Source organism: Acomys minous (assembly GCF_964271855.1).
Source record: "Acomys minous genome assembly, chromosome: 3".
Lineage (NCBI taxonomy): Eukaryota > Metazoa > Chordata > Mammalia > Rodentia > Muridae > Acomys > Acomys minous.
This window is the reverse complement of record NC_140485.1, coordinates 128,682,338-128,708,482: the sequence shown is the minus strand read 5'-3', so window position 1 is coordinate 128,708,482 and position 26,145 is coordinate 128,682,338. Positions and strand designations below refer to the sequence as shown.

General features: G+C 39.2%; 1 protein-coding gene across 3 annotated transcripts in view; it reads right to left on the bottom strand.

Annotated features, from left to right (window-relative positions):
• Positions 1–7,516: 7,516 nt before the first annotated feature.
• Positions 7,517–26,145, bottom strand: part of STXBP5 (syntaxin binding protein 5) — a 125,005-nt gene continuing 106,376 nt past the window's right edge. For all 3 annotated transcript variants that reach the window (XM_084776103.1, XM_084776104.1, XM_084776105.1), the window contains 7 exons: positions 21,880–21,930; positions 15,860–16,099; positions 14,645–15,014; positions 14,104–14,269; positions 12,270–12,381; positions 10,715–10,935; positions 7,517–8,514 (listed from right to left, as the gene is read on the bottom strand). In XM_084776103.1, coding sequence (XP_084632229.1) covers positions 8,473–8,514; positions 10,715–10,935; positions 12,270–12,381; positions 14,104–14,269; positions 14,645–15,014; positions 15,860–16,099; positions 21,880–21,930 — 1,202 coding nt within the window. In that variant the 3' untranslated portion in view covers positions 7,517–8,472. The remainder of the gene's footprint in view (positions 8,515–10,714; positions 10,936–12,269; positions 12,382–14,103; positions 14,270–14,644; positions 15,015–15,859; positions 16,100–21,879; positions 21,931–26,145) is intronic.

Here is a 26,145-nt window from a genome sequence, read left to right as displayed (position 1 = left end):
AAAGGAGCATGTCAGTGATGCGTACTCTCTTATTGTTAGTATGAATTGTGGTGTGTGTTGGTAACACCTCTACCCTGAACCCTTGACCAGAGTCAATGGTTTGATTCTGAGCATGGCTGTACTGATGCTGATTTGCTGATCTTGGTACATGACTATTCTCACTCCTCAGGGTTCAAAACACATTCTGTTTTTCATAGAGCTTTTAAAGAATTGTTGTTCTTAAGATGATAAGGCTTGGGTGCTGGAGAGAAGGCTCAGTGGTTAAGGGTGCTTCCTGCTCTTCCAGCGGAAGAGTTTGGGTCCCAGCATCCATGTCAGGTGGCTCACAACTGTAACTAAAGCTCCAGGGGATCTAACAGCCTCAGTGGGCATCTCATATATCATACATGCATGCACGCATGCACACACACACACACACACACACACACACACACACACACACATGTTTTGAAAATGTAAGGTCCAATGTTTAAATTCTGTTCTAATGACCTTTAGAAATTATGGGTCCCATGTGAAGTAAGTCCTTATTTATTTCTGCATGTGGAAAGCAGTTTTACAATTAGTGAAACTACTCAGACTAGTGGAAGTTGGGACTTGTAGGGTTCTTAGTATCAATGACACACATAGGACAGAATCCAGGCCTGCAGACGCACATACACACAGGCCCCCACTGTCAACACACTTACAGAGGCAAATTCACTTGCCCATTAGCTAAAAATATTTTGAGTTTTAGTTAGCAGGAAAATATAGTTTCCAACAGATTTCTAGTAAGGTTACAAAACATGTATTAATTTTAAATTCTATAAAAATTTATGAAGTTTTATAGAATGCTTCTAGAATTAATGGAAAACACAGCCAAAATACAACTAATTCAAACAGAATTGACCTGTACACTTTCAAGTGTGTCTCGCGGTGTACCATTTAGGGCCGTATTATTAGTTCCAGTGCATGGAAACACATATGAGCTGGGTCTCACTCTCTGGCAAAGGGTAGAATGAGTTCATGAAGAGGAGGACAATCTGAGTTTGTTTGTTTGTTTTTTAGTTTTTCTAGACAGGGTTTCCCTGTGTAGCCCTGGCTGTCCTGGACTTGCTTTGTAGACCAGGCTGAGCTTTGAACTCAGAGTGCTGGGATTACAGGTATGTGCCATCGTGCCTGGCTTGTCTGCTTTTTTTTTTTTTTTTTTAACTTTGGACTATTTTTCAAATTGTTATGAATGTATATATTTGTATGTATGTTGGGGTGTACCAGTTGCTTTCATTCATATATCTGTTGTATTGGTTCAGATGTTATACTGACTTTCTGTAACAGAGGAAACTGTTTCTAGCTCTAGATTGGCTAGGGTCCTCAGTGTGGTCTGAACTAGCATACCAACCCACCTTGGAACTTCTGAAGAACATAAGTTCTCGTGCCTGGCCCCTGGCCACATGCTTCCTGTAGAGAACCTGAGGAGGAGCAGTAGGCAGGGCCTGCAGTTAGAGTTGCTTGTCCATGAAACCCTCACGCTCAGATTTGAGCATCATGGCTTAGTCTGACAGCGTTTACAATCAGACCATGATTAAGGAATTGCGGAGATTACACCTTTAGAAGTGTACTCTTGTAATTTAGGATACAATGCCAGGATATCTTAGAATCTTGGATTTTGAACAGTCAGCTGTGATCTGGCTGAATCCCAGTGAGGCAGCGAGGATGAGGCCTGCTGGCAATGGCACAGGGCCTTTCATATCCCACTGTCTGTCTCCAGGGCTTGCTACACTGGCCCAGCAGAGCTGATGTCTAATCGTTTTGTTGGTGTAGATCTTTTTGAGAGTCTGAGTGTTGCAAGCCATAGGGATCACATTATGTTCATGAAAAACTATTTACAAATGTACCCCAGTGTTTAGGAAAAAATCCCCCAAGAAAGAGAATTTATAGAATTTTCTACTCAATGAGCAACAAAGTGTTTTCTGAAAATAAATTCACTGAACTGGAAAGCATTTGTGAGTTGGGGTGAGGGGTAAGGCAGTCAGGGATGAACTGTGGAGGAGGAGCAGAGTGAGGCAGGAAGGCAATGCAGACACATTTCCTGCCTTAACTTTGTCTTTTCAGGAGTGATTAGGGCATAATGAATAAACAAGACAAATAGAGAAAATAAAGTTTAAAAATAACCCAGAGAACTCTTTGTTTTAAAAGATGTCTACATCTTAACAGCACACGTTTTATCAGCTTCTATTAGGGCACCTACGGTAGCAACTTTTGGTACAGAAACTTTAATCAGAAAATGCAAATGGCATTATCTTTAAATTTATGGAAGAAAACTGGCATCTTCCTACAGTCTCCTAGGAACAGTCAGATTAATGAGCATATTTCTTCCCAAGCTGAATGACACTGCACCGTGTACACAGGACACACTCAAATAGTTACCCTAAGAAGGCATGGCTAGAAACAGAGGAAATCTTGTTTTCAAATTTTTACTGAACTTTTAATAAATAGTCAGACCAATATGAAATCATCTACATTACTGTGTAGTAAAATAAAATGATGAGTTAGCTGGCCGCATATGTTTCCAGATAAAAAGAATCTATCATGAGAGCAGCTCTCCCTTTTAAATCCGACTGTAAGGACTTTCGTGTCCAAGGCATGACTGCCCCCACGTGGAGCACTTGTGCATCACCATAAGAGGCAGAAATCTTGAGCAGAAACAAGGATGAGAATGGCCTTAGCATTCGCTGAGAGACATTATTCTAGATCCATGCTCATCTTTGGTACAAGCAGTTACACACGGACACTGACAGATCAACTAGAAAATGCTAATTATGAAATTACCCCCACTACTCCGACAATGTTCCAGAGACCAATAAAGCCTTTTTGGTCGGAGTTGTGGATTCAGACCCTTGTTGTATGCACTGAATCACTGACTCAGCGTCAGTATCTTAACAGACTCCTGCTGTCACTCGTGCACACCTAGGTCCAGCTCTTATCCCCACGCCAGCCCTCCCTCCTATACCCCGAGGCTGCCTAGGTGACTTTCACCGAGACTCCTCGTTCAGTGTCTGTGGTTTCAGTGGTCTACTAGCACATATTTGGAAATGTGAAAATCTATCTTTTCTGTTTATTTTCTTCAACTAAAGTGTTAATTCTACAATTCAGAAAAATATTAACACAAATTTTCAGGAAAAAAGGGCTTTCTTTTTTGTTTCAGGAGAGATTAGAGTATTTTATTTTGCCCAATCAGAGCCCTTCAGCAGAGGCATTCATATACATATATATGAACATTTTCCAGAAACATTATTTTGTAATACATTCTTAAAATACCAGCTTAATGGTATTTATTTACAAAAATATTTCATTACCTAATTTTGAACCTTTTTGCTGTGATGACAGTTTTTTTTTGATAAGTTACAGAAATGCAAAATAACTACAAAGTTTGAAAACATTTTTAGTGTTTCAATAGTGCTTCTTTAAAAAACAAAACAATACATAGATAATTTAAAAATGTACTTTGAAAGCATACTCCAGTAATTATCTCAGAGATAGTTACTGGACTGAGCAAACACAAAGAGAAAAACGCACGAGCTGAGCAGTGCGCATGGCGTTGACACACAGGCTAGCACTCTGGACCAAGCATGCTTGCCCTTAGTGTGAACAATGCTAGGAAACTAAGTCTGTCTTTTTTATAATTTTTTTTGGAAACACATTTACAGTGAACCAAAGGTGTAACTAGAAAGTACCCCCACCCCCGATTCTAGCTACCATGTTGAGCAGAGGTCACGCCTAAAGTGTCACAGTACTATTTACAGAAAAAGAAAGAAAAGAAAAAGAAATCAAGCTATCATTTCTTATCATTGCACTACCTCCCATTGATGTGCTAAGTTTGCTTGAAACTCGTTATACTGTCTCAATTGGAGCAAAGTTTAGAAAACAAAACACAAATGGTATTAAAAACAAACAAACAAACAAACCACAAAACATCAAAACCCCAAACTCACATAAATAGAAGTGCACAACAAGGAACAATTTACCCGTTTTAGATGCCTAAGTCAAATGACCTAAAATGAGTTGACACTAGCATTTACATTTTATAGACGATATAAAATTTAAACCATGTGCCTCACTGAAAAATACTGGCAGAAGTGCATGCATGTTTCCTCTGAGGACAGGTAGGGCTCAACCCTAAGCAGCTCTGGAGATGTCACTGAATTCATAAATGAAACGGGCCAGTAACTTCAGACCCAGAATTGGAAAGTTGCTAAAATCATTTAACTCCCCCACAAAAGCTAAGCTACAGTTTTGCCCTGTTCCTTTGCGACAACTGTTTTCTGTCCACAGAACCCTCACAGCACCCGAGCAGAGTGATGACCTTGCAGCACTCTACAAGCAGATCGGAAGAAGGGGCCACAGACAAAGGCCTGCAGCTGCATAGTCATTTCCAAGTCAGAAGCACACTTGGGCATCAATTTCAACCCAGAACAAACACTGAAAGAAAAAGATAAAACAGAAAACCAGAAGGGACACTGACTACACAGCAGTACTCTTCTCAAAGTAAACGTAGATTAAAAAGCCTAGGAGTATTAGTTAAGTATCAAACTGATAAGGAACAAATTCTATAAACTAAAAAATAACCTTCATTGACAAAAATACATAAACTCTGTTTCCAGTTTTGGAAATTTATTTTTAAAAAAGGTAGAAGAAAATATCTGGAAAACCATTTTCAATATATATATATTTTAAAACAATCGCTAAGATAGGCATCCAATGGCAAGCTGAAGCTATGGAAAAACTTCTAGAAATTACTGTTGTGGACATTTCCTCTTAAAATAATATCAGTATTTGAAAATATTCTGCAGAGGGTTTTTTAAAACTATATAATTGTATCTTGTCATTCTGTGAAGACTTTTCAATGATGCATGACGTTTTAAAACTTAATTGTATCTCGATATGAGATACCAGTATTTCTTATTATAAGCATAAAACATAACTTTTGTATGGATAATATACATACTTTTTAAGTACTTTGACTTAACAAGTTTACCATTTTTAAAATTAAAGAGTACATTTATAAAATTCATCTAAAACCAAAAGTATACTTTCTAGCAATGTATAAATATAACATGTTACCATGTGATTTTAAAACAACTCTGAAAGTGTCGCAACAAAGACCAAGAACATACAGCAAATGATGTCATTTGTTTTCATCTTTAAAAGCTGTACAAAACCCTATTAAAGGTTTTAACACTGGTTGGTTTCAGGTGCAGCTAGCAGCATATTCATGATTTTGGTATGTTTCATACACATGGATCACTTGGTTTAAACCGAAAAGTGCAGATTAAATAAATGACAATAAAAAGTTATCACCTAAAAAAGTGCAGAAAATTCAAGTTTAAAGTTCAGTGCTCTTTATTTTGCAGAAACAAATAAATAAAGTCCCCCAAGTTAAAATAAATCTTTGCCACAAACCAAAACCAAAACCAAAAAACCTTTGGAGATAGCGTCACTATTGTCACATGCGAAATGCCTTGAGCAAAGCACGGATGAGGTGAACGCAGGACTTGGGATAGAACTCGGAACAGCCCCCTTCCTTACCTGGTTCCCAGCACCTCCTTCATCTACACGTATGTACCCTTTCAGACTTGGTTCACACACTTCAGCAGAACCAACGAGCAGTCCTAGGCAAATTACTACAGCAATGTACTTGCAATGAACGACAGATGTACATGACAGTATTTTTCCATGGAAACCTCAAATCAGGAACAGGTTTTTCAGATCTATAACCAATCTTTGGAAACACTATGGCTGAAACACGAGCGAGTGTTAAGGTGGTGCCACATATCAAACAGAGAGAAAGATTCTGACAAAATGCAATACTTCAAATAACACTCTAAGCAAACAGACTGATTTCAGTTTGCAAAATGAAATGAACTGGGTATGTGGTACATTCAGAGAAATTTCTTCCCATTAATAAAGTTAACTGAGAAGTACTTGAATTTCAGAAGCAAAGACAGATGAGGGTACAGAGAAGACAGACAGACAGACAGACAGACAGACAGACAGACAGACAGACACACACACACACACACACACACACAGATTTTTATTTTCTGATATTTTTTACTTTGATCTTGTTGTTGTTATTGTTAGAGCTTGCTGGTGACTACTGCTTTTTGCATCAAAATGGACAGGAGTAGGTTGGGGCAGGCAAGCCATCTCAGAACACAGCCAATCCCACGGGTTGGTTATCTTTACAGAATCAAGCACTGCTCCGGGAAGCTTGTTTTCTCTATTCAAAAATACATTGTACTTCCTAGTCCTGGTCTCTTAGCTTGTTGTGCACAATGTATAGATCAGTTTAAAAAACAAAACAAATAATTTAAAATAATGAATTAAGATTTTTTTTTTATAAAATCAAACTCTGGTAAGCACATCTACTTGTCTATCAGTAAATAATTACAACTTTGATTCATCTCATTTACAGGAGTTAAAACGACTGCAGAAAGGAATTTGATACACAAACAATACAACAAACAGCTGAGGCTCCACACAGAGTCAAGCAGTGCGTTACGTTACCTAGTTCTTTTCAACTGTTTAAAACTTTTGAGTATTAATATCCATAAAACTATACCTTTTAAAAAAGGACCCAGTTCTTCCAATGAGCTATCATGGAACATGGGTTTAATGCACAATATAAAATGCAAATTAAGTTATTTGTAAATTTCCAAATGTTCAGAGCACAGACATGAAACAGATTTTTTTTTTAATACTTTCTACAGATTCAGAAACTTTTAAAAACAATTATAGTTTAAAAACATTTTTTATCTTGATCAATTCTCTTTTTCACATATATTTCATCCTTACTCGGTGCTATTTAAAGTAAACTCCGATGTAAACTTTTGTATCCAATAGTGCACATTATAAAATGTAAACAAAAGATTTATTAATGAAAGAGAAACAGCAAAGTGACAGACTGAAAAGGTGACGATGTCTTACACGGAACTTTACTCATCACACGGAACAGCAAACCACCACGCTTCCCATCCAATTGTGCTCTGCTTGTTCTTAAGGACTCAGTACAGACTTTCACAGAAGACAACAGGTAAGGTTCATGCGCCCACTTCACCTCGCCTCTCCCTTTGTGGCTTTAACAATTACAGCCCCTGGCTCTGCGTTACAGGCTGCTTCCCCTCTAGGCTGCCAGGTTACCACGAGAACCAATCATTCGGTGCCTACTGACACTTAATGCACATCGCTCTTTATTACGGGAAAAATCAGTCACTGAAGTGAACTTATTTTCCTTTCTTTTTGCTTTTAGTATTTCAGAGGGATATGTACAGGTTTGTGATGTATTTCTACAGGAGATATTTTGTAGGTCATCAGACTAGACTCTTGGGAAATTAGACAAGAGACACTTGCAGTTTTCCATGCGGCAGCATGTGCACTAAGATTAAACTGGCTCATCACCTGAGTGTACTGGAACTGTTAGCAAATAAAGGAGATTTTAAAAAGGGAGCTGAGCATTTTACTGATAAATGATAAAACACTGTTGTTTTTAGCAATTTTAATTAAATAATGCAAGGGTACATTTGGTTAAACATTTTATAAAAATTCAAGCAAAATTAAAAACAGCCAATTTCAACGTTTCTACAAATTTAACCAGTAACCGTTTTGGTGAAGTCTACCTTTAGCAGAATTGATGTGAACAAGGGAAAAAGACATTGAAGAATTCTCCTCACCACAATGGAGGTTTTCTTACTTTCTACATCGCATGGCCACCACGTGGAAACTCTCAGAAGATGAGCGATTCAGTCATGCGCTACACTTTTCCACGAAAAGTGATATATCACCTTGTTTTGCTTTTGAAAAACTAGGAATTGAACACAAGTATATAATAACAAGAACCGAAGAGGATCCCATACACCAGCTGTGTGTACGCTCTGACTACTTAAAGCCTGCCACTCAGCACAGTCAAAAGATGAGGGGACAGTTTTGCTCTTTCACTAGTGACACTGATGACCAGTCTGCTTGAGAGAGGGTGAGTCCAGACAGCTGTTCAGAATGCAGTCCAGACACAAATGTGAGCATTGGGACTTAGGCCTTCTGATTCCCTGCCTCTCCCCCACATCAGATCAAACACTGATGGCACACACAACGGCACAAAATCTTTTGGCATATGAAAGTTTAATACAGGAATGATCCAAGAAGGAGCCCGCCAGGCTGTCTCAGCATCCCTCTGTATGCTCATCTGTCACTGTGACCCCACTTAGATCTCCGCTTGTCAGCCCACAGCCAGCACGCACCATGTGCTCCAGTCTGCACGTATGTAGATTCTTCTCAGTTAAAGCCGTGTGACTGAGGTAAAACAGTGCATGATTGTGCTGGGAAAGATGCTTCCAGCAATGCGCATCCCTTTTATGTCGCCTTTCCCAGATACGCCAATGACACCGACAAGGAAATTTTCTTTTCCTTCTGGTTGAAGTTACACTTATTGGATTCTGGTTGTCAGAACTGGTACCACTTTTTATCTTTGTATTTCAGCATCATCTACAAGAAGGAAAAAAAAATCAAGAAAAGTATGTTTTCAAAATTCAAGAAAACTATTTATGAGTGGTGTCCATTCTGGACTGATATTATTATACAGTGCTTACTTCAATTTATTTAAAGTAGCATGAATTGTTTTATTTAGACAAAATGGCTATATTCATTAAGACATTATCCCAGAAGGTGCTCAGTTTCTGATATGTATTGTAATTTTTACTTGATGTGTGATTTAGTTTGGTGACTAGCAAATCACTTTAAAAAATAAGAGAGTTGTCATGTCTCAAATTAGAACTAAAAGTAATACTTTAAGGAATTAGGGAAAGAAAGGCTGGAAAATCTACTGCCATCTCAAAATTTAAATCTTGGCCAATTTCAACCTTTCTACAAATTTAACCAGTAACCATTTCGGTGAAGTCTACCTTTAGCAGAATTGATGTGAACAAGGGCAAAAGACATCAAAGAATTCTCCTCACCACAATGGAGGTTTTTTTTACTTTCTACATTGCATGGCTACCACGTGGAAACTCTCAGAAGATGAGTGATTCTGTCAGGTACTACATTTTGAGCCTTTGCTGTGCCTGACAAGAAATGCCTCACTTTCCTTAATTGATTTCAATTGATCTGTACAATTTTTGGGTGTGCATCATTTCTTCCTCATTTTATAAATCAAAACCCAAAGCTTCTAGGTTTTACTCAAGGTTAATGGACTGCAGACTCTGGGATTTGGGCCTGGCAATCTGAAGCCAAGTGTGTATGAATACTCCTCAATGCAATGTCCGCGTTAGGCTCTCCAGTGTGGCTCACAGCTGTCTCTGTAGAAGGGAAAGGCAGCTGTGCTCCTTGTCTTTGGAATGTGCAGAGAGTGTGAAGGTGATGGAAGTGCTTCTGCAGCACATGCTTATGGCAACAGAAACCCTGCCCTACACTGAATGCTACTTGCCTACACTGGAGGTACCTGTGGGCACCCCGACGCCCTTGAACACTCTAGCCAAGTATCTTCCAGGTCAAATTGTCTCCTTTATACAACATAAAGAAAATATGGCTAATGGTTGAAAAAGCAAATGAATGTTCTTAATATAGGGACTGGACAGTCAAAGATAAAAGTAACTTTGATGTTGTTCATCTGGCCAGGAAGCTAAGATATCTTCATAGGCCAATCTAGAAACCAAACATGAGAAGTCACCAGGACAAAGCATGAAGGAGTCACACATGTGCACAATAATAATGTGTGCTTTATACGAAGGTGTTTAAGCTGGCCAGAAACAGCTTAAGAGATTTATTATTATTTTATGTGCATAAATGCTCCTGCATGTAGTTTTGTATGTGTGTCATCTTACGTTGCAAGGCCAGAGGAGGGCCTTAGATCTCCTGGAACTGAATCTGCGGAAGGCTATGAACTGTCAGGTAGGTGCTGAGAACCAGATGCAGATTCTCTGCAGGAATAAGAAGTACCCTTATCCGGGGAGCCACCTCTGCAGCCCACAAATCACTTTTTCATTTGTCTTCTTGTTTTGTTTTCTGAGACAGGGGTTCTCTGTGTAGCCTTGATTGTCCTGGGCTCACTTTGTAGACCAGGCTGGTCTCAAACTCACAGGGATCCTCCTGCCTCTGCCTCCGTGAGAACTGGGATTACAGGTGTGTGCCACACTGCCCGGTGCACAAATTACTTTTCAATAAAGCCATGAAACAGTCAGCAAATTTAGACTGTGTAAGCATCATTTATGGATCCCTACATTTTATGGCCTCTGTTTCTGAGGTTCATGAATTCACCGCAAAAGCTGTTCCGCTACCTCTCCATATGCTTTAGTCTACAAGACACAAAGACTCACGTTAACTATTCTAGTAACTTAGATCTACCTGGAAGAACCCAGGAGACAAGGATTTCCTTCTCAGGAAAAGGTGCCTGCAGGCTTTGAAGAGTTAGGGAAGGCTGCCATTCCTATTGAGGCCACTGACAAACAGCTGAAAAGCTTCTAAATTGCTGACAAAGGTCCTAATGGCGGGCATGCTCCTTCAAATGGTACAGACTTGAGGAGAGGTCAGGAACAACAGCCATATTTGTGTCATGTCTCCTTCTTGTAGTAAAAATAGGAACTTGCAATTGTATAAATTTCATGCTTGTGGAAATAACAGAGTATACAGAATGTAGTCACTGTGCTGTTTGCTGTGTCTAGTTCCTTGGGTGGCTGTGTGCCAGGCATACCTCGTGAGCATGTTTGGAGAACGAGTCTGCACTGGACAACATAGCTGCAGTCCTTTCCTCCAAGTCGCTGAGTTTCTGCCCTCTTTCATCCAAGGCCAACCTGGCTCGGGCCAATTCACCCACAACTCCGGATGCAGCTCCTTTCACACCTTCAATCCCACCGGGACCTGGGATGTGCTGCGCAAGGCTCCTGGAGGCCTTTCCTGAAGATGATTCTCCAACTAGAAGGTTTTAATAAATTGGAGAAAAAATAAATAAATAAGAACCCCACCATATGGCAGCATTAAAACACAATTTGTGAATTGTGTGGCAATACAATTAGAATAGTTAACTTTATAACATACTTTTGTTGTGTTTTGAATTAATTTTAGATGCTTTTCCAAATAGCCAAAACTACAACACACTGTTCTAAATTCCCTACCATCATGCGTCCGCCTACCAATCATTCATCCAATCAGGACCTTGTGTATGGTAGGCAAGCTCCTTTCTACTTAAATTAACTCTCAACTCAGATCTTTCTAAAAATAAATAACTGTTGCCAGGTTTAAAAAAAAAATGTCCCCTTCAAGATGGCTATACTTTATTTTCTGGGAGGCAGGGATATGTCATCCTACGATAGGAAAGGGGCTTTACACATGACTAAGCTAAGGACCTAAGACCTGGATTGGTTATCTTGCATCGTCTAAGGAGAGCGATCAAATCACAGGACTCCTTAAGAGCGAAGTGCTCTTAGTAGTCAGGGAGAGATGTGGATTTAGAAAGAAAAACACGATACTGCCTTGCACTGCACAGAGACCAGGCCATGCACTGCTACCCAGAGCCTCCCAGGAAGAACCCAGCGCAGGTGCTGCCAGGTAAACCAGGCTTATTTCTAACACACAGAACTGAAGCCTAGACGCCGTATAAGTTGGGTTATTTTAGGTCATTTGTGGTACAACAGCAGTGACAGAAAGCTAATAAAAATAACAATTGACGGAGATTTCATTTTTAGTTTTTGTATTATTAATTTATCCAGTACTTGTAAAAATTCAGCTACAAATCTTTTGCCTTTGATGGGGACAGTGGGCCCTTGGCCACTCCTCTCTCTCTCTCTCCTTTCCAGCTCTATGAGGCAAGACGCGGTGCTCCCAGCAGACTGTTCTCCATTACCCAGCTCCAGACGACAGTCGGTCACTGAGGGTTGGGACTGTTGGCTGCGGAGAATCTTGCTGGGCTACAGCTTATAGCGTAAGAGAGCTGGTCTAGCATGTGTGAAGCCCAAGGCTCAGCTCCCAGTACTGGAAAAATACCCAAACAAATAAAGCCAACTTTCTTCCTTGTATGTTGCTTTCTCTTTGGCAGCCCCTTGAAGTTACACTGATTTTGGCTGCCTGAGAAAAATATTTTCCTGATTGAGGACAGAATGAGAAAGTAACTTTATGTCTTTGTGAGACCATGGATATAATTATTGTAATGAATATGGAAAGGTGTAATTTATACATGTAACAAAAAATTTCTATGGGTTGCATATTTTTGTCTTAAAGAAACATAAACTAAATTAAAGCAGCCAACTTACATAGTTCTTCTCTATCGAGAGACTGTGCCCCGCCTCCGAATAAGCCTTTAAAGAAGCCTCTGTTCGGTGCTTCCGGTGTTTCTACAGGAGTGAAGAGCTCACCGAGCATTTCCTTTAAAATGAAAACAAATTATAGTGGTAAAGCTTCAGGAAACCAAAGTGTAACTGACAAGGGCACACTGGAGATGCTGTAAGGTGGAGACGGATCCCTGGAGATTCCCTAACAGCTAAGGAGCACATTCCAAGTGGTCAGGTCAGGAGCACAGGGACTTACGCTAATAGTGAGCTTCTAACACCAGCTTCCCTGAGACGAACTAGCTTTTTCTCCTCCCACTATATTATTTGTTTGCATTAGGAACAAGACAGTATGCGTGCCGCGAGGATGAGGAGATGTAACTTCTGTGATCAAGACTGTGTTGGTTTCTATCCCAGGCTGGCCTGGAACAAAACATCTTTCTGTAAGTCCTGGGTCTGAACTAACATGGCCAGTGAGTATCTGATTTCAAGAAAACATTTCAATCTCATTCAAGAACTTATAATCTGTGTGGCAACCAAGTCACCTTCTGATAGAAAGAACATTCTCTACCAGCAGGCTGAGGTGGTCAGCACAACACCATGTTCAGTCTCAGAACTATCATCTTGACTGAAACCAGAACAACTGTCCTCTCTCATAAGCATGGAATTTTCATAAGCATCATTCTGACTCACGGAATTTGACAGACACGGCAGGAAGAGGGCAGAGTGGCTGGTACACTGTCAAGCCTGCCCTGAACTTCCTGTCAGCAGTCTGGCGACTACAGGGAGAGGCTAGCCGTGGAAGGAGCACATAAACCTACGGACAATGAGCTACTAAATGGAGGAAACAGTCAGCTACAATCCTCCCGACTCAGACCAGGAACAAGGCGCGGTGTCCGCTCTCCCCACGCCTACTCACTAGAGCTTGCGGTCTTCGTGAGGGCATTAAGACTAGAAGGACAGAAAGAGATGACAGGAAGGGAGAAGTCCTTTACTTACCACAGAGCTTGATCAGAAAAATGCTTTCTCAATGTTTTGATATAGTTAAGGCGTGTCTTCTTTTTTTTGTTTTGTTTTGTTTTGTTTTGTTTTTTGAGACAAGGTCTCTCTGTGTTAGCCTTGACTGTCCTGGAGTCACTTTGTAGACCAGGCTAGCCTCGAACTCACAGCAATCTGCCTCCGCCTGCCTCTGCCTCCCAAGTGCTGGGATTACAGGCGTGCGCCACCACGCCTGGCTCTTAATTTCTTATGTGGTTGTCTTTAGAAGATGATAAGTGTAGACTCTGAATTCATCAGTTTGTGTTCTTAGAACAGGAGGAGGCTTTGGGGGCTGCAGCTCAGAAACCTTGGCTTAACCCAAGACTTTTTTTCATTCACTTGCTTTTAAGAGATTTATAGTTTGAAGGCTAAAATGCAGACTGATGATCTACTGTGACAGTTGTATTAAGCAAATTAAATGTCTTAAAAAGACAAAGATTACATGTTTTTTCTCATTTTTGGGTTCTAGGTTTGTACTGATCCATAAATTATAATTATGTATAGATGACATGAGAGTAGAAGAAAACCATGTAGGGTACATGAGGACTAATTAGGGGGCAGACAGAGAAGGGAATGGCAGTGCGGGCTATGCCCCGAGTATATTATATATGTACACGAAAGCTTCCCTATGTAACCCAGTATAGTATAATATTATAAAGCATAAACAAAGCAAAAAGGGCCCGTGTTTCCCCACACTGGCTCATATGTGCATTCCTATGAGGAAAGGGGACAGACATGAGGACCCTCAAGCTCTACAGAAATTCTAATCTTTGCTGCTCACCTGAAGGTTTTCACACGTCTCTTGACTGTAGGTGAGTCTCTGGATTTCTGTCGGTGAAACAAGGTATAAGGCTTGTCCATTGTTGGCAAAGCAGAATGTCCTGGCTATCCGCATGTTGGTAAGCGGCAGGTAGTAAACATCCAATAGAGGTCTCAAGCTTGGCAAACTTGAGGGAAAATACATAATTTGTTAGTAATAAGCAACAAATTATTTATAGATGCTATAGGGCAAGTACAATGTGTAATAGTGCTATATACGAAGACATGGCGGTGAAAACCACTACCCTGAATGCTAGCTTAGAAAATTAATGAAAGAAAAAAAAGAAAATGGCTGTGGTCTTTAAACAGTTTAGTTTTTATAGCTGGGGCGGGGAGGGGATGCCATCTGTACTGCTGAGATCCTTGATTACTATTACATGAACGAAAACAACTTCTCAGTGTGTAAGGCTGTAAGCCACACAGTACTTTTTTTTACAATCTGGATTTTACAGTGTGATCCAAGCAGGAATGCTGCATGCATTACAAAATGACCTCCTTCTTACCTAAAAGTCATAATATGGCCATTGGCACAGAAGCACGCGAGGCAGACACTGCTGCTCAGTGCTACAATGTCGCCGCGAAGCACGAAGGAAGTCTCAGTGATACTCTGCTTATACGCACAGCTCTGCGTTGGCAGTGAGATGACTTTTGCTTGCTTTTCAGAACATATCACTGCATACTGGTTTTCACTAATTTCCTGAGAAGAGGAGGGGGAAACTGAAACAGGTCGCCGCTTTTTCAACTTCTCCTTTTCGTCTTTTTCTTCAGGAACGTTGTGCTCTTTCCAGGGTTCGTATGCAGGTGGCAACAAGCAGCCCGTGGCATCCAGAAATGCCATTCTCAAGATTGCACCTTTTAACCTCAATATAGTACCTAGAATGTAGAAGTTGAGTATATACTTCCATTTTTAAAATTTAGAGGAAATAAGCTTTTCCAACTCTGACACTAAACACACACAAATATGTTGACTGAACGTTGCACTGAACATGTAAAATTGTACCAGGTCTCTGATAAAATCCAAGACTCAAGGCATGTTATTTAGATGTCTGGAAAAACACATTATCACTACACGCTCCAAAAATAAATGTCAAATGTTAACAATTTACCATTAAATAATAAATTTTGCACACACATATCTGTGTGCAAGAGCAGAGATGGCTTCTCGGGATTCTTTTTCAATGTTGGTTACACTGAGCTCTGTGACCTGCTGAAGGAATAAATGAATGTTGTTTTCTTTAAATATAGAACTAGAAAATTAATTTTAATTAAAATATTTAAAACTGACTTGTATACACAGGCACCTGTGGAAGTGAGAGGGCAACTTTGGGAACTAGGTCTCTCCCCTGGTTTCTGAGGCAGGCCTCTTCTCCCCTGTGCAGTGCAGTCATGCTAGCTGGCCTGAGAGCTCTGGACCACTTTCCCTGTCTCACCTGATATGGGAGTGCTGTGTTTACAGATGTGCACCATCTGCTCTGAGCTATTCATGTGAGGTCTGGAGACTGAACTCTAGTCAGCAGGCTTAAGTGGCTAAGGCTTTACTTGCTGAGCCTTATCTACGACTATAGAATATTTATTTATTAGAACATAAAACTGTCACTAATACCATTTATCTTTATAATGCTTAGACCAGTAAATAAAAAGCTGGAGCTTCTAATTAAGCCAGAAGATGTCCCACATGGACACGCATGTGCATGCAGCTCCAGGACACACGTACGTACCACTTGGAGACACGATCACTGGCTGCAGGAGTCGTTGCTCAGGCCCGGGGGGAAGGTTCAGGGTGATGGCGAACACTGTTCCCAGGGTAGTTCCCACCCACAGACACGGGGATGGGGAAGTGTCTGTTTTCCGAGTGAAAGTTTCACAGAAGTGAAGAGCAGAGATGGCTTCCCGGGACTCTTTGTCAATGCTGGTTACGCTTGAGCTCCGCGATCTGCTGAAGGAATTATCCTTTACGTCTGAAATGATTAAAAATGTGGGGTTGCTTTAGTTTACAAAATCTCACACTTCCAAGGGTAGTCACTGTTACAATAACAAAGTGAATAAAAATATTCTTTTAGGTGAAGAGAAAAGCAATTTACCTTTATGTTAATAAAATTTCCTTTCACTTAAATGTAAAATACAAATAATTAAATACATAGTTTTCAGAAGTGAGAAGGGTACCTTCCAAAGAAACGCTGAATGTGTGACCTCCACTGTCGGCACCTACTGGTCATGGAGCTGTTATATCCTTAGCATCATAATTCACGGTTAGGTAAAACTAAAAATGTAAAGACTTTGCAAGTCTTGCATGCACAAACTGCTTCTGGAAGTGCTTGACGCGTGAACCACTTGTTCCTCAGTCTGGTCACATGACCACCATAATAGCCAACACAAAGGGCTGCCCCTGTTTCCCTTGAATAGAAACAACATCCATCTCAGAAATTTGGCTTCCACATGTGTAACTGGAATCTGGCCCACTCTTAATGCCAGGCATTTTTCTCTACTCAAGTTTGTCTGTAATGATATAGTTACTTTAATTTTAATTTTATGTACATTAGTGTTTTGCCTGCAGGTATGTCTGTGTGACACTGTCAGACTCCCAGAATTGTTCTGCACAGTGGTGAGCTGCCAGGTGAGTGCTGTGAATTGAGTGTGGGTCCTCTGGTCCTCTTAATTCCTGAGCCATCTCCAAAGCCTGATGTAGGTATTTTAATATTATACTCATTAATACTTTTTCCCACTAGTGTTTTGTGTCCAATCCCAACTCAAGCCTTGGCTTTCTTCTCTAGGAACTGCATTCTCAAATGCTTCCAAACATGCTTTCTGCTTTGTGTCCTGAGAAATAATACTGTTAATAAAGCATTACATTCTGCTGACATTAGGACATTCAGGCTACCTTGGGGGACCATCCACAGTCCCAATTGTATGCTTCAATTTACCCACACAAGAGCTGGGATGCCAAGTTCTGTCTCAATGTTGTTTTTTTTTTTTTTCAGTCACAAATCTAGTTCCATTATTCTAAATTGAGGTTCTCATCGCCACTTACCTAGGTGGATGATCCTACCTTTGGTTTCTTACTGCTAATACAACTCAATCTTATACAGCACAATTACAATTCAAATGCTATGATTACAAATCCCTCATTAGCTTGTATTTGTCTATTTAGTCACGTTCAGTGGTACTAAGGATGTCCGGAAGCCTCACATCATACCTTAACTTCCTGGTTCTGGCTCCTGATCTTATACCTCTTTAGTTTGCTATGGAATCTAAATGGAAACTCTGGATTTTTTGCAAACAGGACCCGAGTTTAACTTCTAAGCCACAGAGGTCCTCTGGCCTTTGCATCTACAGCTATTGAGCTTAGTTCTCTCTCCCAGTTGTCAGGGAACATTTGTTGCCAGTTATTTCTAAGCTGGCATACTTCCTGCTCTAGGAGGACTATACTGCAAGGACTGTATCCTTTTGATGCTCTGTAGAATTTTCTAGAGCTCTACTTGTAAAGTTTATTCAATATACACTTACTGTAGATGGATTTTTAATTGACAGTTGAAGTCATTTTGTTCAATGTGCCATTAAATATATTAAAATTAAAATTTTACATATAAAACTTTATATATTAAAATTCCCAGAAAAATCACACCTAGTACACTTCACTTATAAAATCATGGCTTTCAATATCCTAAAAAATAAATATCACTAATAAAAATGCAATAAAGCTTTCTAAGCTGTAATTCAGTAAAAGGTATTATTCAATCCTTATACTCTCATGAACTTCATGTAAATAAATTTAGATTCATAAATTGAAACTATTTCTCCAGTAATTTTACATAACATAATTTTGACAATCACCAATCTCTAAACTTATTAGTAATGACAACAGTGAAGGTCATATCTAACTTTAATTTCTAGGACATCTTTCTTTTGGCCAAAAGTCTACTCTTCTGTTATAGACACTATCATGGAGGAAACGTTGACTGCTGTGATGTGGAGAAGATTTGAGTGTGTCACACAATGAAGTTCAGGCCTCAGAATGGCAGCGCTGATGGTGACAGACATTTAAGGGCAGGATCCAGGAGGAGGTGAGCATGCCATTGCAGCACCGCCCACAGGGGACACGTGTGCAGTTCTCAAGGAATCCTGGGCTAGCTGTCACAAGAAGAGTCAGAATAAAAAGAGCAGGCCTGGCCTTGGCCTCTGTCTCACTTCTGGCCTAGCTGCCATGTGATCTGCCCCTGTGACACACACTCCCACCGTGATGCCTTACATCAATCATGATGTGATGCAGTAAGAAAGCCCTGACCAGAGACAAGCAGATGAGGGTACCATGCATGCAAACCTTTACAATGTGAATTATTAATAAGGAAGCTCTTTATTAAAGATGTGGGTATTTTGTTACAGCAACAGAAAATGACTGAAGTCCTTAATGTAAGTGAAGCAACTTCCCACAACCGATAACCACCACACTCTGGATGAGTTTGTAAAATGAGACTGACTATAGAAGCATATTAACATTTGTAAATCTTCAAAGCCACTTTTTAAAATTAAAATGGAAATGCATTTTCCAACGATAACATATTTTGTTACCTAAATAACACACATAAAGGACAGACAATACTAGTTGTGTCCTAGTCATAACAATGAGAAGTAATGACAAGAGGAGAGTTGTAATATGAATTTCAGTAAACTATTATGGGGAAAATCTGTCATATTTGTTAAAAAACATAGGTGAGTAACAATAACTTACAAGCACTCAGGAAGGCAGAGGCAGGAGGATCTCTGTGAGTTTGAGGCCAGCCTGGTCTACAAACCTAGTCCAGGACAGCCAGTCCTGTCTCAAAAGTACAAAAACCAACCAACTAACCAAAAAATCAATTCTCCCCCAAACAACGTACATTTTAAATGTTAATTCAAAGCCATTAGTACACAGTATATTAGTTTAATGGACTAACTTAATATCAAATACTAAGCTATATGGCAGTTTTATTATGTGATTTACCTGTAAGAGTTCGATCACCAAAGAAAGTCTAGGCTACATCAATATAAGGAAATGGATTGAAGAACACCTGAGTTCCGACGTGATGACGTAGGGTGCCTATTTTATCATGTACTTAAACATTTAAAATTAAGTCAGGATTTTCAGTATTTCATGAAATACAACTCTACCTATCCCTTTTAAGCTAGAAGGTATGGGTCTCTGTGGCTTGATTATTTTTAGAAAGTGAACAGACTAAACAAAATAGACCAGTTTCAGTTTATTCATTTGCTTCTTTGAGACACTGCCTCAGTGTGTAGATCAGGTTGGCTTCACACTCTTGATTTTCTGGCCTCAATTTGAAAGCTAGGATAACAAGTGTGTACTACTGGACAATGATTAAAGGTTCTGGTATGAAGAATAGAAATAAAAATTGCTAGAATAAAGCTAGGCTTGCCAATTGCCAGGTATGCTCACAGTGTTATATGTTCTATCATTTGTATTGAATCTACATAATCATCTTGAAAAATATCATTACTTAACAAGTAATTAAGAAGCCTATAAAATGGGGTAGATGCACATTAACTAAGTTACTTGTATAATTTTGAAAAATAGTACATGTTTTTAAGAAAACAGTAGTTTGGAATACATATATTTTTACTAGACTTAAAAGCACTTTGTCTGTTTCTCTGTGTCACAGCCCTGGCTGTCCTGGAACTCACTCTGTAGACCACGCGGACCTCAGTCTCACAGAGATCAACCTGCCTCTGCCTCCTGAATGCTGGGACCAAGGGCATGCACCACCACGCCAACGTACTTCTAAATGAGGACTTGAGAATATGAAACTTTTAAGATACTGAAAGACTCACAGTCAGTTTAACTGGTAATATTTAATATGATGAAAATCCTGGATCCCTCCAACGTTATAAGAGAATTTTGGGTGACTGTTCAGGCAGCAAAACTGTCTCTGTCATCTTCTCATTTGGGAAGCTGATAACGTGCACTCCCTGTTTACTCTGGTAATTAATGTTATTCCTTCTCAAGTCTCTGATGGGGTTAAAGACCAGATAAGCTTAGTTTTACAATTAAGCTTAGTTGTTTAGGGGTTAAGATGTTTTTAGGTCTACATAGATGTTTTAAGTTGATAATGATGAGATATGACAGGTATTGATTTACATTGAGAATTTTAAACGCACCAAGATAGGAAAGAAGTTTTCTTCAAGGCTGCCAAATACAAACAGGCAAAACACTATGAATGTAACATCTATATAATTCTTGATTGTTTCATGGTTCTTCTTGCTGTAGGTATTTTATTGAATATATGTGTAATAATATAAATGCATATGTAAAAATATTTAATAAAAAATTGTAAAAAAATAAAAGAAAATCCCGGATCTCTTCTAGAGCAACATATATAATGTAAGCCTAAGAAATACTTGGGTTTAAATTATGACTTTCATTTTTTAAGGTATAATTCATACTTTTATAGTTTTACATAACGCTTTTAATTAAGCTTATTCTTTGACAACACACACACACACACACACACACACACACACACACACACACACTCCTGTAACTACAGGGCACTCAGATTTTCATTTTTATAATAAAGGACGCTGGCCTTCCTTTAGCCTGTATTTTATGATTAATATTCATTCCCTCTTAGGAGTAGCCCTATAGGCCTGGATTTCCTATGATCCGAACTTTGATAGCTATATACATAGTGCACCTGTACCAATTATTGCATGCTTCCTCTGAGCTTAAGAGGTAAGAGAAGTGGTAGAGAGCTGGGCGAAAGCCAGTATGTTGAACTAGAGCAACACCTAAGTCCGATAAGGAATCTAGTTAATAACAGTGGGGGGGGAATGGAATGAGTGGGTAACACCCAGAAAAGCACCCCGTTATCTCTAAGATTGTGCACAGCAAAAGCATCTTTCAGTAACTTCTTCAACTAAAACAGACATTTCTAGGGAGGAGATTCTAAGAGAGATGTGGCTCCGCCAGAAGCACTGCACTTCTCAGCCTGTGGGTCGTGACTCCGTCGGGGGCACGTCAGATATCCTGCACATCAGATATTACACCGTGATTCATCATAACAGCAGAACAATGACAGGTATGAAGCAGCAAGGAAATGATTTTATGGTAGGGGTCACCACAAATGTGAGGGGCTGCATTGAAGGGTCACAGCAACAGGAGGTGAGAGCCCTTGCTGTACAGCATGGATCTTGTTACCTTTATCGGAATCTCATTTGTCACATGAGACAGCGAAAGCTGTTCTGAGATGAATTAAAGTATAAAGTCTGGGTGCCCTCCCATTGCTTTGATAATGAATGAGCTACATAAAAGTATTATATAAGAGTTTTCCTATTTTACTATCAGAGTTAACAGTGGCACCCTTCAATAAGAGATTTGTCCTATTTTTAAAATACTGAAATCGTATAAAATTAAGTGTATAGAGTTTAAAATAAGGTTTTTAATGGGTGGGATATAAATTTTTAATAAAATTTAATAGGTACTTGAGAAACATTTACTAAATTTTATTTAGACAAAATCAAGACAGGCAAGGGAATATGTATTTTGTGTTGTATGAGTGTGTATCCTAAATACTATTTCAACAGCTGCTAAATCACAGAGCATCTTGTCATTTTAACATTGGCTTCAGTATGATCTACAGCACCATACTTTTCTATCTTCTTTTCTCCACTCTCCCAATATACTGCGCGATGGTCCATGAGCTCTTCCTTCTCCCAAGTTCCCCCTTAAGGCATTTACTCTACTTACCCAAGTCAGGCTTCAGGTCAGTCGGCAAGCTTAACTTCCTTGACATCTTTGCTGAAAAATAAAGTATACTTTTAAAATTCCGAGAACTATTTGATTAATATTTACCATAGCAACTGATTTTCAAGATAGAAGTGAATAGTTTTATTCCTAAATCTAGATTCTGGGGTAATTAAAATATGTTTAATAGCATCAGGAGTGGAAAACAAATCTTACTTCCAATTTTTAGAAAGTGTGTACTTACTTGATGTAATCTTTGTGAGCTTGAAGCTCTTACTTCAAGGCAGCATTTTCAACTCTTAATTTAAAAATCATTTCTTGCTTAGGGCTACAGGAGGTTTGGCTTTTCTACAAGGAGAAAAGTTGTTCCTCAGAACTGTTTGCGGATGAGGCAACAGTCATGAGAGCAGGCGAGGTTATGAGACAGAATATCTTCCTACCTCCCAACTCCATGGTTATTGCACTCGTTATTGTTTAAATTAATTTTTATAATTCAAGACATACCTATGTCTCTAAACAATCAAAGTATTTATGCAATAAACACATTTGATAGAACCATTATTTGATATAAATTAATACTTCCACTTCTATATCAGTGAAGAAACACAAGTTATGCTTAACCTAAAATCATGGTATTCATATAGAATATAAATATAGGTATTCTGTGTAATGGAAAAATTAAAAGTTCATCCACGAACTTCATGGAATTCACTTCCCATCCTCAAAATCAGTTATTATTGCCTTAGTGTAGGAAGAGGTTGAACGTTAGGAGTCCGTCTGCTACGTCTATTATGTTAGTGGTAATGCATGCATCATACAATAGTGCTTCCTATGTGACATTTTGAAAAAAAAATGGTTAATACGTGAATGCATATATTTGGTTAGAGTTTGGACGGTTAGGAGATATTTAAAGCACAGACCCTGCTAGTCCATAAGGGCGCCATGTAAACAAAGAGAAATCCAGTCATAGTACATAACTTCCACATCTAAAAAAATGACAAATGCAGTGTTAGGAATAGGCATTATGTAGACTGGAAAGGGCTTTGAGGGGAGGGGTTACGTCATCTTGTTACTGCTTAGCTTGGCTAGGCTAATTAGTATACTCTAACAAAGCAACTGGTCATAGTTATATATCAGTTGTCTCATGTTCACCAGCTTAGCTTACTGAGTCTGAGACAAGAGATAAAAGATAATACAAAATTAGAGTGCTTGACTATAATCTTAGCTGTTCACCTCACATATCTGGGTGTTACTATATTTGATGTACAATATCCTTAGAGCTAGAAGACATTGTGTCCCTCAAATAGTCTTCCAAAGGCAATATTAAATCAATGCTTTCAAGGAAGCCACAGAAGTCTTCACCAGATACAGACACAGATAGATTGGTTAAATAACATGTGCATCTTAAAATAGAGAAATCAGTTTTGTATAGCTTAAAAATAATTTTTAAAAGAACCTCATGTCATGGATTTCATCTCTCCAGACCCTACTACTGTGATGGTCAGGCTATTGTGAGTCACTGGCACCCACATCTCAAACATGAATGTGCTCATGAATCACTTGTTACTGCACTTGCCTAGTGCTTCTTTATGCCACCCTATGATAATAGTCCTAGAAAGAGGGGTGGGGACCTTTAAGACAAATGTATAGAATGCCATATGTCACTATAAGATCAACGTTTAAAGTTCATTCAAAAGTCAAAATTCAACATATAAATATAAAAAAGGAAATGTCGTCGATTTGAAATAACAAGTTTAATCCCTCTTTAAGTAAGTTATATGAAATGAGCATTTTATTAATTGTACATATTTTACTGACTTGACATAGGTAACCAGACCTATGGGGCTGCTAAAAGTTTTGCTCACAACAAAACTCTGAATGTCATTAAATGTTTTTATTTTATCTAGAATTTACACTAGAAAAAAATTTATATAACCTCAAGTATTTTGAAATTTTAAGCAAGTCCTTGCCATAAAATAAAAATTTCTGTTTAGCACCATGTTGTTTTACTGTATAAAATCATGAGTATAGTTAATACTTCTCTAGCAATTCTGACCTAATTCCAATAATTTCTTAATAATGAAAAGAGCACACACATAATGCTTTGTTATAACTGCCAAAACCTTTAAACTATGTACTCCTGTTAATCACTTTCTCCCCAAACCCTCTTCACTGTAGGGCCTGCGATCCCAGCACCCACAGACTGGGCGGGTACTGAGCAGGAGTGCGGACATAGCCCTCAGCTTCCCTGTCATGTCTTTTTTGGGAAACAAAAGGCTGAGAATACTAAAGCTGTGTGATTTAATAAATTAATGATGTAGAACAAAAGGGTAAAGAGCAAATTTTAAGCTGTGTTGGAACCGTCAGAACTAGTGGGAAAAGAGCTATGGAAAAGAGCATGTGACCAACAGCACGTGACCAAGGAACAGCGTGGCTAGCACTTAAATTGACTTCAAGATTACTTCTGGCTTTATTGAGAAATGAATTACCAACTGAGTATCCATGTTCTTAGGGTTGGAGAGATAATCAGTGCCTGATCCCCATTTTTAAACAAATCTCATAGGAACAGCCTCTATGGAGCACAGAGCGGAAGCCGGGCTTTGGGTTCAGCGGCCAGCGTTCTCCAGTTTGCTCTGTTGACTCTCGCGTCTGGTCTTAGAGATAGCTAGACTTCTAGGGACTCTCTACCATGTCCAGGCAATGGATACCAAAGGGCTGGATAAGATTTGATGTTCAGACAATTTTTTTCTTCAATAAATCTAACTTTAAAATGTTATTATAAAAAGTTTGTAAATAAAAAAGAAAATCACACACAGAACTTGATTATGAGCCATTTTCTCCCAGGTCACTGTGTTGCAGAATAGGGTCACAGTCAGACTATCTATGAATTGTCTGGTATGTTCATATTATACATTATATATGCATACATGTGTAGATAAAGCCTTGATAGCTTTTACCAAATTATACTAGCAGGTAGCACAGCGCAGACAGTAGAACTGGACCACTGCGGGGCACATCCTGCTTTATCATTTGGCTGTGCAGCCAGCAGATGACTTATACTCAGTTCACTCATCTGTGAAACAGAGATTACTAAATTGATTAAATAAGAAAAATTATAGTGCTGGTACAATGCTAGAAAAAGCATAATAGGTGCCTGTATTAGACAGGTGTTCTTGAGCCAGGTGCAGTGGCACACGCCTCTAATTCCAGCCGCTAGGGAGGCAGAGGCAGGCGGATCTCTGAGTTCCAGGCCAGCTGGGTCTATAAAGAAAGTCCAAGGCTATACAGAGAAACCCTGTCTTGAAAAACCAGCAAAACAAAACAAAACAAAATTAAAAAAACCCAAAACAATAACAACAAAAAACTGTTCTTGTGTCATCTACCTCTGCTATAGTAGGTAGGGCAATGACAAAAAAACAAAAACAAAAACAAAAACAAAAAACCAAACCTCATTTTCCATGCTTGGGGTAAGGGGAAAACAAGATCAAAATATACTATATGGAAAAAATTCAAAGAAAATTTTAAAATGCTTATGTACGAATGGCACCCTGCACGACCTCTAGCAACCTACACACTACGGCTGGCACCAGCACCGTTTACTCTATGACAAGTGAGGCAAAGCACAGGAGCCAAGCCGCTCCACAGCAAACCAGGGCAGCTGTCTTGTCAGCGTTAAGCTGTGAGTCCACTTTGTGCTTCCGAAGGCCACTGTGTAATCACCTAAAGACATGGCTGGCCTGCGTGCTGCAGACTAGGCGGCGAAGAATGCAGTGCACAGGGCATGCTGAAGAAGCCCTGGTGGGCTTTTATATTTAAGAGTTAAAAATATCTGTAACTTCTATGTATATGAGTGCTTTGCTTGCATGTATGTATGTGCATACCTAGTGGCTGTGGAGGTGAAAAGGATGTTGGATGAAGGTGCTGGGACCTGAATCTGTGTCTTCTACAAGAGCAGTAAGTGCTCTTAACTGCTGCTGAGTCAGCTCTCCAGACCCAAGTCCTAATATTTTTATGAAGAGTGTCCCACAGCAAACACTAATCTTGGTGGAGAGTTTGTTGATGTTTCATATTTCAACAGCATATTTTATGCTAATTATTATTATATAATAGATACCATGATGTACAAGATGCATACAGTGATTCAATGTCTAATGTGGACCATTTATCTCTCCCATGGAATATAGGCAGGCTCCATTTGAAAAAGAAAAACCTTGAGGCATTAACTTTATTTGTATATAACAAAATTCTTACATCAAGAAAGAGACCTGG